The sequence below is a fragment of the Sinocyclocheilus rhinocerous genome, unplaced genomic scaffold (assembly GCF_001515625.1).
Source record: "Sinocyclocheilus rhinocerous isolate Xijiao unplaced genomic scaffold, SAMN03320098_v1.1 scaffold2643, whole genome shotgun sequence".
NCBI lineage: Eukaryota > Metazoa > Chordata > Actinopteri > Cypriniformes > Cyprinidae > Sinocyclocheilus > Sinocyclocheilus rhinocerous.
The window spans coordinates 7,446-20,867 of record NW_015650721.1 but is presented as its reverse complement, the minus strand read 5'-3'; the positions used below and the strand labels follow the sequence as shown (position 1 = coordinate 20,867).

General features: G+C 36.1%; 1 protein-coding gene across 3 annotated transcripts in view; it reads left to right on the top strand.

The window, feature by feature from the left end:
• LOC107712538 (muscleblind-like protein 2a) overlaps positions 1-13,422 on the top strand; it is a 59,320-nt gene that overhangs the window by 42,087 nt on the left and 3,811 nt on the right. The window contains exon 1 of one of the 3 annotated variants that reach the window (XM_016517847.1): positions 3,702-3,955. The exons of the other annotated variants lie outside the window; for them this stretch is intronic. Within the exon in view, the coding sequence (XP_016373333.1) occupies positions 3,860-3,955 (96 nt within the window). The 5' untranslated portion in view covers positions 3,702-3,859. Of the gene's footprint in view, positions 1-3,701; positions 3,956-13,422 lie in introns of those variants that run through there. 3 annotated transcript variants of the gene reach the window in all.

Sequence of the window (13,422 nt, the reverse complement as noted above, 5' to 3'; positions counted from 1 at the left end):
CACTATGCAGTTTTATTTTACACTTAATTATTACATTTCTGTATCTGAATACTACCGACCTTATTTGTAACATTGTTCTGTTGTATTTATCTATGCTTGTAATTTGTGTAGCCTATTTGTTCTTATTTTTACTGGCTGTTCACTTGTCTCTTTAATAATGTTTGAACGTTCTTAGGCTTAGAGTTTTTACTGTGGTATTGTACTTATGGAAAGCAAAGTTACATAAAAAAAAATTTCTTGCTGATCCGAAAAACGATCCGATCCGTGGCTCAAAAACCGTAATATGATCCGAACCGTGAGATTTGTGATCTGTTGAACCACTAGTAGTAGTAGTACTATCATTACATTAAGTAATATATTTCTGTCACAGTTTCAAGTTAAACCGAACTTTTATTTTGACGGGTTTCGTATGATATGACGATAGTTTTTCTCAAAAGAAATGGTAAAATGCTCATGAAGTGACTTTCAGAGTAGTTATAGAGATTGTTTGTGTTCATGTACTCATATATTGAGGTGGCAAAGGCTGAAAGCACCGCAAGCGTCACACGCGCTTCAGTATGTGTGTAGTAAATGAAACCGCCATTCATTCACACAGAGACACGCAGAACATGCAGGATTCATATTTAAATAATATTTTTGCGGCTTAATATTCACAGACACTAGTCCATGTCGCATTTTGATTTAAGTGTACTGACCTACTTTTGATTTATTCATCCAAAATGTTTCAAATTCTGTGACATTCCGCGCCATTCAATAAATTCTATTTTTATGACTGTATTTCGCGATTCCATCCACGTTTTCCGCCATTCCGCCCTAACTATGGAGGGTTCATAGTCATGATAAAGTAATGATAATACCCTTGTTTTGTAGTTAAGATAGTATAGAAGATTCACACTATAGTGGCTAAAGCACAGGGAGAGTAACAAGGACTTTTCTGATTCAAGTTCCTGAAGATATAAACCATCAGCCATTGTGGTCTTGAGCATGACATAAAGGCAACATAAAATCAAAATTTACCCTGCACGCTCAGAAATAAAGGTACAAAAGCTGTCACTGGGGCAGTACCTTTTCAAAAGGTATACTTTTGTACCTATTAAGTTCTAATATGTACACTTTATGTACTAATATGTACATTTAAGAGACTAAAAAGGACCCTTTAGGTACAAACATGTACCTTTTGAAAAGGTGTGTTTAATTTATTAATATTTGTTTCTGGTTTTGTTAAAAGATTCATTAGTGTGTAATTCAGAAGAACGTTTGTCTTTATCATCTTTCATCAATAATAATTTGCTCTGCCTCTGAACTCCAAGAGGTTTACGAGTTGATGAAGCTAACAATTAATTAAATTATTAAAATGCTTTACATTTTTCCTCCCATATTTTCCATTAAATTGTCCCTAGGAAAATATTAGAATTGTATGCATTTATTTATTTACTTAGGCCTATTTATTTATTCATGCTTTCTAGTGAGAACACTAGAATTTTAATCAAATATCAAGTTGGAAAATGTTATAAAATTATCGTTATTAATTTTCATTTATTCATTCATCGATGTCTTCTCTTGAGAAAATACTAGAATTTTAATCAAACATCAATTTGAAAGATTTCATACAACTGTTATCGTTTTTAGTTTTTATTATTTTATTTATTTATTTTAGTTTTGTTTATAAAGGTAATATTGTTAAATTGTTGTATACAATTCATTCAAGTATTATTGTAATTATGATTTTTTAAAATTGTATTACTCTTGAGTTTGCCATGAATTTAGCCTTTGATGCTGATATGGTGTTAAATTATAATATAATATTTTATTTGTTTAACTGCATGTCATGTGACCATTAACCAATATTATTGTTATGGGATATGTAAAGATGATCTGAAGGGTGAACTTCAATCTTCAACCTTCACGTCCTGGTCACCATCTTAGTTTGCAGCCGGAAATGCATTAATTGAATATATTAATAAGCAATAGGTGTACTGCAAATAATTTTGGATGAAAGCGTTCAACAGTCAGCTGATATTCATGATGTCTTCTTCAAGACCACAAGAAATATTTGTGTGTGCTCAGTGAGAGAAACTTGCTTTTATTTAGCTGTAAATACTTGCTGAGCCATCAAGACGGCGTTTCAAATGCCGCCCTCATCAGAAGTAATGCAGCTCGCCGACTGTGCCGCCGCCGCTGCTGGAATAGAGGCCCATTGAGTGTGAAATGCAAATGGGTGTTTGGGTGTTGGAGGCCACAACTGAGGCCCAATTCTCCCTCTACTCTGAAAATGGCCCCTGTGTTTGTCCCCCACCCACCAGCGCAGTCGGATTACTTTTGACTGCAAGCCGGAACATCAAGGAAACCGGAGTCGAGTACAGCAGATACTTCACAGTTCAAGGAAGCTCTAATTTGCAGTTTATCAGTCAGATAATAGAGTATGACAAAGGCCATTTAACCTCCATAAACCAGCAAGTGTTTGGACAGATGACAGTAAAAATGTTCTGGGAATTTATTCCGTTTGGAAGGAGATTCTAGGATTTTGTTCTGCTGTGTAAATCTATTATTAGAGACATTAATTCTGCCAGCCAACTTCCTTTTGACCTCAGTTATACCCTAATTAGCATGTTCGCCTAAACGTTAATTTTCTTGAAAATGCGTTTCGTTTACATGGGCGTGTAATGGGAATTGCTTGGCTTGAGTCTGAGGCACGGATATTAAATGGGTTAAGTGGTTTTAATCCTAATCTCTCCATAAAATGAGTAACAGCGTTCCCAATGCTCTAGTCTACAGGATTGATGTGAGGAGACCGTATAGAACGTTTACTGTTAATTTATGGTATTCGTGCTGCATTTCCGATGTTTCAGGTGCGGCCATTTCTGTGCTTTGAAAGGGACGAGAGCTTTTAGAGGTTCAAAGAAGTCATTCACAGTAAGTGGAGTTAATTTGTCTAAAAGCTTTCTGGTTACCTGATATCCTCCTGGTGTCTCACAACTGATTGAAAGACTTTCCCTAATGCACTGAAACAGCTGTGGTATGACGTGGCACGTGTGTGTGGTGCTCATGGATGACACTGGTTCAAATCTGAACCATCCTGTATCTATCTATCTATCTATCTATCTGTATAATGTTTTGTCTATCAATCATTTTCTATGTATAATTTTCAGAGTTGGGTATAATGTGTTACTGTATTCAAATTACTTTTCCTGATAACGCAGTAATGTGATGCATTACATTTTAAATTTATGTAATTTGATTACAGTTACTAATGTCAATAAAATGACGTTACTTAAGTTACTAATGCAGTGTTGAGAAAAATATTAAGTAAAATGCATTTTAAAATCCTGTTTTGCACGTCAGTATGCCCTTTAATAAATCACAGGAGAATGCGAGCTAAAATATAGATGAGTTGTACAACATTTAGATGCAATGAAAGGTTGCCTATCATATTTCAAAATGTTGCACTCGATTTCACGTATTTTAGTCTGGCATTATAGTTTGGGAAAAGTCCAACTAGTAAAATGTGTACATGTTTATGACAATAACACTAATATAAGTAAGAATACATGGGAGATTCTAGGATTTTGTTCTGCTGTGTAAATCTATTATTAGAGACATTAATTCTGCCAGCCAACTTCCTTTTGACCTCAGTTATACCCTAATTAGCATGTTCGCCTAAACGTTAATTTTCTTGAAAATGCGTTTCGTTTACATGGGCGTGTAATGGGAATTGCTTGGCTTGAGTCTGAGGCACGGATATTAAATGGGTTAAGTGGTTTTAATCCTAATCTCTCCATAAAATGAGTAACAGCGTTCCCAATGCTCTAGTCTACAGGATTGATGTGAGGAGACCGTATAGAACGTTTACTGTTAATTTATGGTATTCGTGCTGCATTTCCGATGTTTCAGGTGCGGCCATTTCTGTGCTTTGAAAGGGACGAGAGCTTTTAGAGGTTCAAAGAAGTCATTCACAGTAAGTGGAGTTAATTTGTCTAAAAGCTTTCTGGTTACCTGATATCCTCCTGGTGTCTCACAACTGATTGAAAGACTTTCCCTAATGCACTGAAACAGCTGTGGTATGACGTGGCACGTGTGTGTGGTGCTCATGGATGACACTGGTTCAAATCTGAACCATCCTGTATCTATCTATCTATCTATCTGTATAATGTTTTGTCTATCAATCATTTTCTATGTATAATTTTCAGAGTTGGGTATAATGTGTTACTGTATTCAAATTACTTTTCCTGATAACGCAGTAATGTGATGCATTACATTTTAAATTTATGTAATTTGATTACAGTTACTAATGTCAATAAAATGACGTTACTTAAGTTACTAATGCAGTGTTGAGAAAAATATTAAGTAAAATGCATTTTAAAATCCTGTTTTGCACGTCAGTATGCCCTTTAATAAATCACAGGAGAATGCGAGCTAAAATATAGATGAGTTGTACAACATTTAGATGCAATGAAAGGTTGCCTATCATATTTCAAAATGTTGCACTCGATTTCACGTATTTTAGTCTGGCATTATAGTTTGGGAAAAGTCCAACTAGTAAAATGTGTACATGTTTATGACAATAACACTAATATAAGTAAGAATACATGGCTCATCAGAATGATCTCCTCTGCTGGATCAAGCCGCGCGTAGCATCGTGTTCTTCCGGTCTCTCTCATGAAACCAACACGGAAGTGACTTAAACTGCAATTCATTGACTGGCCGCTCGAGACTGGCTCCAAAAGGTAGTCAATCCCATAGACCCGCCATGTTAAAATGCCCAACTTTACAGCAAAAAAAATATGTTTACAGCCTGGTACAAAAAGTGGTTTTGGTCTATATAGCTAATATCGCCCTTCATGACAACTGTGGGGTGAATTTTTTTATAACTCGTTTAAATTATATTTAGCCTTAAAGTTCGGCATAATTAAGGGCGTGGCCACTTGAGTGACAGGTGGATTGCCGCCGCTTGCCCTGCCTCTTTTTCGATTATCCAGGAGTGACGCGTGGTGATGCACTGCCAAGATGGTGACAGCCGGCTCCGCCCACTTTGGGCTTCAAAAATGCTCTTCAGAAACCTACGGGCGACGTCATGGACACTACGTTCATGTTTTATACAGTTTATGGTGTGACCACATTACAGATAATGAGCTCAGACTGGAAAGACTGGACCTCGTGTTGGTTTCATATGGATTACGTTATCAGAGAATATTTGTTTTCGATGTGACTTCATTTAAAAATAGACACGTCAAGCTTTCTATAGATACTTCTCATGTCTGCGTGTCAAGTATTCGCTGAGTTTTCGATCATTTTTGTGGCACATTTCAGAAAGAAGTTCACGGAGACTGAGATGGCTGAAAGCACACCCTGTTTGTTTTCTTTACAAAAGCACAATATTTTGTTGATGTTGTGAGTGTATACAAATAAAGTAGACCTTTTAAAGTTTCAAATGATGTATTACTCTTATCTGTACGATCGAAAATGATGGAAGAGAAAGGAAAAATTTAAATTGCATCATATGACCCCTTTAAGTTCTTTTCGCTGTTATCAGGAAAAAATGCAAGTGATCATTCAAGTTGTTTTCATACTTGTGTAATTTTTCAGTCAATATTTAATTATTGAAAGAACTATGAGTTTCACTTTGTAGTGTATTTTTTTGGTTTGATAACTTGAAAAGTAAAATAAACTTGAAAGTAATAAGTAATCCAATTACTTTTTAAATGCAGTAATTAGTAATGTAATCAAATTTCAATTTGAACGTAGTAATTTGCAGTATCTATTGATTGTTTTGTCTTTTTGTCTGTATCTATCATCCTGTCCAGCTGTTTATCATTCTGTATATTGCTTTGTCTGTCTGTCATTCTATCAGTCTGTGTCTGTCGTTTTGTCTATATCTGTCTATCTTTATATCAGCCTTTGTTCTATCAGTTTTGTCTATTTTTTTTGTCTCATTTTGTCTATCTTTCATTTAATCTATTGATCATTCTGTCTGTCTATCAATCTGTTTATCGCTTTATCTGTCTATCGTTTTGTCTGACTGTCTGTTATTCTATCTAACTTTCTGTCTGTCATTTTGTCTATCAAGCTATGTATATTGTTTTGTCTCTTTCATTCTACTCAAATTGCAATTCTGCGTCTTGTTTGCTACCTCAATTTAAATTCTGGAATTGAATTTGAATTGAAAGGCATTCTTAATTCAGTTCTGGCTAATACAGGTATGAGACATGGACAGTCCCAAAGTCCCAAAATGTTGACATCTTTGTCAGCATTCCCAGAAGCTCATCCCGTTAAGCCTCTTTGATCTTGCTCTCTCACTCTGCTGTACCCTCGTAATCAAGCCTATTTATTTAAGTGCCATGCGGGAGAGTGACAGGCCCACCGTGACCCACTGTACTTTCAATCAGCACTGACTAGACCACTCACGTCGCTTGAGCACACGGCAATGTCACTGAGAATGGTACACTGACTTTCACATCAACATTTGCTTTTCATGTCAGTCAGAGAGATTGTAACACCATGCTAAAGTTCTAATAAATCTATATTTCTGTCTTAGTCTAGGAGTCTCATTGAGCTCTGTAGATTGTGACTAGTGTTGTTTTCTACATGCCCCATTAATGGTTGTTTAACTTATTTGTTCATAGGGTCCAAGGGGCCACCGCTCACAAGACTATAAACCCATTTTTCATTATTTTAGATGAAATATTTTTATTTGAAATCAGACATTGACTGATATTGTTCACTAACACTGTTAACACAGGGACTTTGGCAGTTATGTTTGCATATTTCCTTTGAGGTCAAAGTTACTCCAAATGTTGTTATTTTTTACTGAAATAGTGCACAAACAGTAAATTGAATGCAACCTGAGTGGCAGCATCTGTGATGAGTTTCAGTTTCACTTACAGAAAACAAAAGCTGGTTATGTCTTTGAAAGTGCATGTGCTAACCAGGCATAGCATAGAAGTACATTTTATGTCTCCGCTAAATGAAAAATACAGCGCAAAGTGACAAATTCAGTCAAATCAAAAACTATTTGATCTTGAAAATATTTAAATAGAGCACCGTTTTGAACCAATGAGATCCCACTGTGGGCATGAATAGCCAACACTGAAACAAGCAACAAATAAAGTGTTTAAAGTGTCATATGTTTTTATGTAATTGTCTAATGTGCAACAGTAAGATTTACTTCACAGACTAATTCCAGAACTAAATTTGGAAAAATGTTCAGATTACGTTTTTGATAAACCCTTTTTCTCATTCGTTCAAGACAATGGCTAAAATTAAACTAGTTTAATCATTGCTGTACATTGTCAGGCATAGTCAGGCCACAATGCAAATAGATGTAAATGAGCGTTCACACTGTCAACAGTTTGCAGAAACAAAGCAAAGTGAGTCAGTGATTTTCAGTGAAGATTGCTGATTTAAGGCAATATAGCAACTATTGTGCAATGCTCCACTTGATACTGTCTTTTACAGCGGCCAAAAGGGAGCCATTATAGCATTATAGCTTCTTGCCAAACTGAAGCAATTTAATCACTATCAGTGTGAATGTACCTTTTACTCTGTAATTGGCAAGACTGTGAGACATCCAGAACTCAATTCAGTGCAAATTCAGATTCAATTGTGATGATGTGTTGGTAAACCACTTTTCTTTTTGAACACTGACAACAGTTCACACTGACAACAGTTTGCAACAACAAAGCAAAGCAGCAAAGTGAATCAGTCATTTTCAGCCGAATACTGCCATTTAATCGCTGTCAGTGTGAACTAGGGCTGCGCGATTATCACAAACATCATAATTGTCCGTTATTCCCTTGAAATTGTAATTGCGATTATTAATCATCATTTATATTGAATGATGTTTTGAATAGCTTTATACCATTGTTTGAAGATATCCTATATATCCTGATATTTTTCAACTCATTTAGCCAATACCGATATATTTCCTTTTGTTTGGAAACAGCACCAAGCCTTTCTTGTGTATACCTCAACTGTACATACAAATTTTGTCTGTTTCTGTTTATATATTAATAAACCATAATAATATTAAATATTTTTCAGACAGAAGGAGTTGTAACTAACATTTTATTTGTAGATTTAACATTTGTAGCTGGTCTAAAGCAAAAGAGCTGTTAAAATTCTAAACAAATTTAGAGTTCCTTGTATTTAAGTTTTCATAATCTGTTTGAAAAAATATTACACATTAATGAATAAATCTGTATGTATAAAACTATTTAATATACAAGCTATAGCTTCTGACCTTTAATGTCGATCTCTGTTACAGTAAATAAAATTCAACCCACCAAAGAGGGAGTGACCTTGTTACCCACCACTGCTGAAATCCACCCGCATTTGGCATCAACATTGCTTTTTAGTGAGATTGATGGGCCTGCATTTTTACTCACAGATCATCAAAATCATTCTCTCGCGGACCCCTGGTGGTCAGTCTGCGCACCCCAGTTTGGGAACTGCTGGTTTAGAGCATTTATTTACAGAAAAATTCAACTGGTCAAAATAAAAAAGATGCAGTGTTTTCAGACCTCAGGTAATGCAGAGAAAACAAGTTCATATTCATTTTTAAACAACACAATACTAATGTTTTAAATTAGGTAGAGTTCAGAAATCAATAATTGGTGGAATAACCCTGATTTTCAATCACAGCTTTCATGTGTCTTGGTATGCTCTCCACTAGCCATTCAAATTGCTGTTGGGTGACTTTATGCCACTCCTGGTGCAAAAATTCAAGCAGCTCATCTTTGTTTGATGGCTTGTGACCATCCATCTTTCTTTTTCTCTTGATCACATTCCAGAGGTTTTCAATGCGGTTCAGGTCTGGAGATTGGGCTGGCCATGACAGGGTCTTGATCTGGTGCTCCTCCATCCACACCATGATTGACCTGGCTGTGTGGCATGGAGCATTGTCCTGCTGGAAAAAACAATCCTCAGAGTTGGGGAAAATTGTCAGAGCAGAAGGAAGCAAGTTTTCTTCCAGGACAACCTAGAATGTGGCTTGATTCATGCTCCCTTCACAACGATGAATGTGCCCAATTCATCACTGATCTTCCACTAATCACTGGCCTCTCCAGGTCTCCGTCTTACCATTAGACAACCAGGTGTTGGGCAAAGCTGAAAATCAGACTCATCAGAGAAGATGACCTTACTCCAGTCCTCTACGGTCCAATCCTTATGTTTTTTATTTATTTATTTTTAATTTTTAAATTTTTTTTGCAGACCTCACCCTGGCTCTTCTTTGCTTCTCACTGATGAGGGGCTTTTTTTTCTAGCTTTGCCCTGCCTCTAGGAGCCTGTTTTGAACGTCCTCACTGTGCACTTCACCCCAGCTGCAGTTTTCCGCTCTTTATGTAGGTCACTTGATGTCATCCTACGGTTGTTGAGTGACATTCGAATGAGTTGGCGGTTTTCCTCACTCAAAACATTTCACACCTTCTGGCATGGTCAATAGTTATTATTTGCTTCCACTTACTTTTGAGGTACTACTAGCACTGTTTTTGCCATCCAGCTGGTCTTATTGCAAGAAGATAGTGATGACCACAGCAGTGGTCTTCTTCATTAAGCAGAATGAGTTTTGCCTGTGTCGGAATTCAGCAGACACTGGAATAGTCTTTGTCAGTCTTTGGAAAAGCTGTAAAATCAATGTCAGTGTGACCATAACTTTATAAAATTGTGCTACATTTAGAATTCAGTTCAGATTCATGTGTGTTGGTAAACCATTATTTTATTTCAGGACATAAAAGAAGGTAAATTAAACTTTATTAAACACCACACAAGACTGTATGTATGGCATATTGATGCATACATGCATGCTTTGAACATTAGCCATAGACCTTGTACTTCTTTTATTTATTTATTTATTTATTTTTTACATTTCTCTAACTTTTTTTCTCCTATATGTCTTTTATTGCATCTCAAATTTCTAAATCCGGTTCCTCCATCAATTGCAGCAATGCAGTTTTGTGCAGCACATTGAGGATCGGTCATTCGATCCAGAGCTTCTTGTCGTCCTCCGTCAGCGCCATTCCTGCCGAGTTCGCCGGTAAAAATAGACCTTCATTATTGAATCAGCAGTCTCCTTTCAGTCAGGCCACACACAGCAACTCAAACGTCTCATACATATTCCAATACAATCCTTTGCAAAGTGCCTGAAAATCCCGATACCGGTGTCTTTCACTTCTTCTCACCATCCGTCACTCCGTCAGCGGCCGCGAGAATCCGTCTTTTGGCCTGTACTGGTTGGCTTTGACACCTCTCAGCTTATGGCTGGGCGGCTGAGCAACACAGTTATTCCAGCAGGGATATTGATAGCCCCTTTGCACCGGCACCCTGATCCTATGGATTACAGCGCTGCATATTTGGGAATTTGAGGGTGTTAAGTGTCTAGACCTGTCTTCAGCTTGGCCTATAATTGATTATGTGCTGATAATGAATGATATTAGCATAATTTATAATTCAACCACTTTATTAGACCAGTGAAATCATTGAGTTCAGATGCTTCCATCTAGACGTTGATGGATTAACAAATAATTGGTCTGGTGAATGAAAACAAAGCTTTGACTTTCAGTCGGTAGTGCAGATGTTTTTATTGATTGCTAATGCATCGTATTTTGGGTCTGATCAATCACATGAGGTCTCGTCTGCATTAACGAAAGTCAGATATTTCAGTTTGTGCCGCAACGGAGATCATGCGGTGAGCTGCAGTGCAGTGTTGTTTAACTGTTTGCACATTGAAATTACAGCATTGCTCCGTTTAGATCTAGTTTCGTGTTATTTATAGCACACTATCTCCATTGTAATCCGAGTAAGGAAGGATACCTGGACATCTTGCGCTTTTATCCTTGTTGTCATAAACCACCATAAGCAAGCAAGACCTCAGATAAGCTGACCATGCACATACTTGCGAACGCTTCAAAGATATTTTCAAGGGATTTTCAACAATGCAGAGAGCACACAAAAGCTTATATAGGTCACGTCTCTGTTTTAATCAGTTTCATACCCTTGATAAGGACAAAATATTGTAAATAAAAACAAAATTGTGCAATTTGATTGTAGAAATATGCACTAAAACATTCTGAATGCATGTAGGTTATTCAGAGACTTTTGTCATGCTTTTCATTTTTGCATTTATGAGGCATTATATCTGGTTAGTAATGAGCTTGTTATAGTGTCAGGTTAGTTTCACAGTATATGATCTGACAGTTAGTGTAGTGCTTGTTTCATTAGCTGGTGTGTAGTTAGAAGAGGAATTAAAGATAATGCAAAATGAATAAGCTACATGCATGCATATGTGCAGTCTTTTACAGCTTTTTAAACTATTTGCAAGTCAGTTGATTACATTGTTAATAACTCCTTAATTAAGCAGCTTTAGCGAACATGCATAAATATGTATTTTTGCATACGAGTAGATTTATATACAAGTGAGTCAACTCTATTGATATTGATGAAACTTCATATCTTCATCCAAAACATGTCAAATTGGCTATATGTAGTATTTTAAAGGTAGTGGCAATCCAATGAATTATCAACAAAGATGGAAAACAATTAGAAAAAAAATTGTTTTAAGCATAAAGCAGTATTAATAGTGATGCTTGACTTTACGAACACCACTAATGAGAAACATTAGATGGTAGTACTACAAAAAGAAGTTCATGCAATTCGATTTAAATTTGTATTTCTTTTATGCAAAGAAAAGCAATATACCTGTTGTTGTTGTATTTTTTTTTCCATCCGTCACTCCGTCAGCGGCCGCGAGAATCCGTCTTTTGGCCTGTACTGGTTGGCTTTGACACCTCTCAGCTTATGGCTGGGCGGCTGAGCAACACAGTTATTCCAGCAGGGATATTGATAGCCCCTTTGCACCGGCACCCTGATCCTATGGATTACAGCGCTGCATATTTGGGAATTTGAGGGTGTTAAGTGTCTAGACCTGTCTTCAGCTTGGCCTATAATTGATTATGTGCTGATAATGAATGATATTAGCATAATTTATAATTCAACCACTTTATTAGACCAGTGAAATCATTGAGTTCAGATGCTTCCATCTAGACGTTGATGGATTAACAAATAATTGGTCTGGTGAATGAAAACAAAGCTTTGACTTTCAGTCGGTAGTGCAGATGTTTTTATTGATTGCTAATGCATCGTATTTTGGGTCTGATCAATCACATGAGGTCTCGTCTGCATTAACGAAAGTCAGATATTTCAGTTTGTGCCGTTGCGGAGATCATGCGGTGAGCTGCAGTGCAGTGTTGTTTAACTGTTTGCACATTGAAATTACAGCATTGCTCCGTTTAGATCTAGTTTCGTGTTATTTATAGCACACTATCTCCATTGTAATCCGAGTAAGGAAGGATACCTGGACATCTTGCGCTTTTATCCTTGTTGTCATAAACCACCATAAGCAAGCAAGACCTCAGATAAGCTGACCATGCACATACTTGCGAACGCTTCAAAGATATTTTCAAGGGATTTTCAACAATGCAGAGAGCACACAAAAGCTTATATAGGTCACGTCTCTGTTTTAATCAGTTTCATACCCTTGATAAGGACAAAATATTGTAAATAAAAACAAAATTGTGCAATTTGATTGTAGAAATATGCACTAAAACATTCTGAATGCATGTAGGTTATTCAGAGACTTTTGTCATGCTTTTCATTTTTGCATTTATGAGGCATTATATCTGGTTAGTAATGAGCTTGTTATAGTGTCAGGTTAGTTTCACAGTATGTGATCTGACAGTTAGTGTAGTGCTTGTTTCATTAGCTGGTGTGTAGTTAGAAGAGGAATTAAAGATAATGCAAAATGAATAAGCTACATGCATGCATATGTGCAGTCTTTTACAGCTTTTTAAACTATTTGCAAGTCAGTTGATTACATTGTTAATAACTCCTTAATTAAGCAGCTTTAGCGAACATGCATAAATATGTATTTTTGCATACGAGTAGATTTATATACAAGTGAGTCAACTCTATTGATATTGATGAAACTTCATATCTTCATCCAAAACATGTCAAATTGGCTATATGTAGTATTTTAAAGGTAGTGGCAATCCAATGAATTATCAACAAAGATGGAAAACAATTAGAAAAAAAATTGTTTTAAGCATAAAGCAGTATTAATAGTGATGCTTGACTTTACGAACACCACTAATGAGAAACATTAGATGGTAGTACTACAAAAAGAAGTTCATACAATTCGATTTAAATTTGTATTTCTTTTATGCAAAGAAAAGCAATATACCTGTTGTTGTATTTTTTTTAATTTAGCAGAGATATTAAAAACAGCAATATTAATAGTGATGCCTGACTTTGCAAACACTGCTAATATGAAAAATTAGACAGTAGTATTTTTAAAGTAAGTTCATGCAATTAGATCTAAATTAGTATTTCTTTAATGCAAAGTAAAGCAATGTACCAGGAGTTATTTATTTA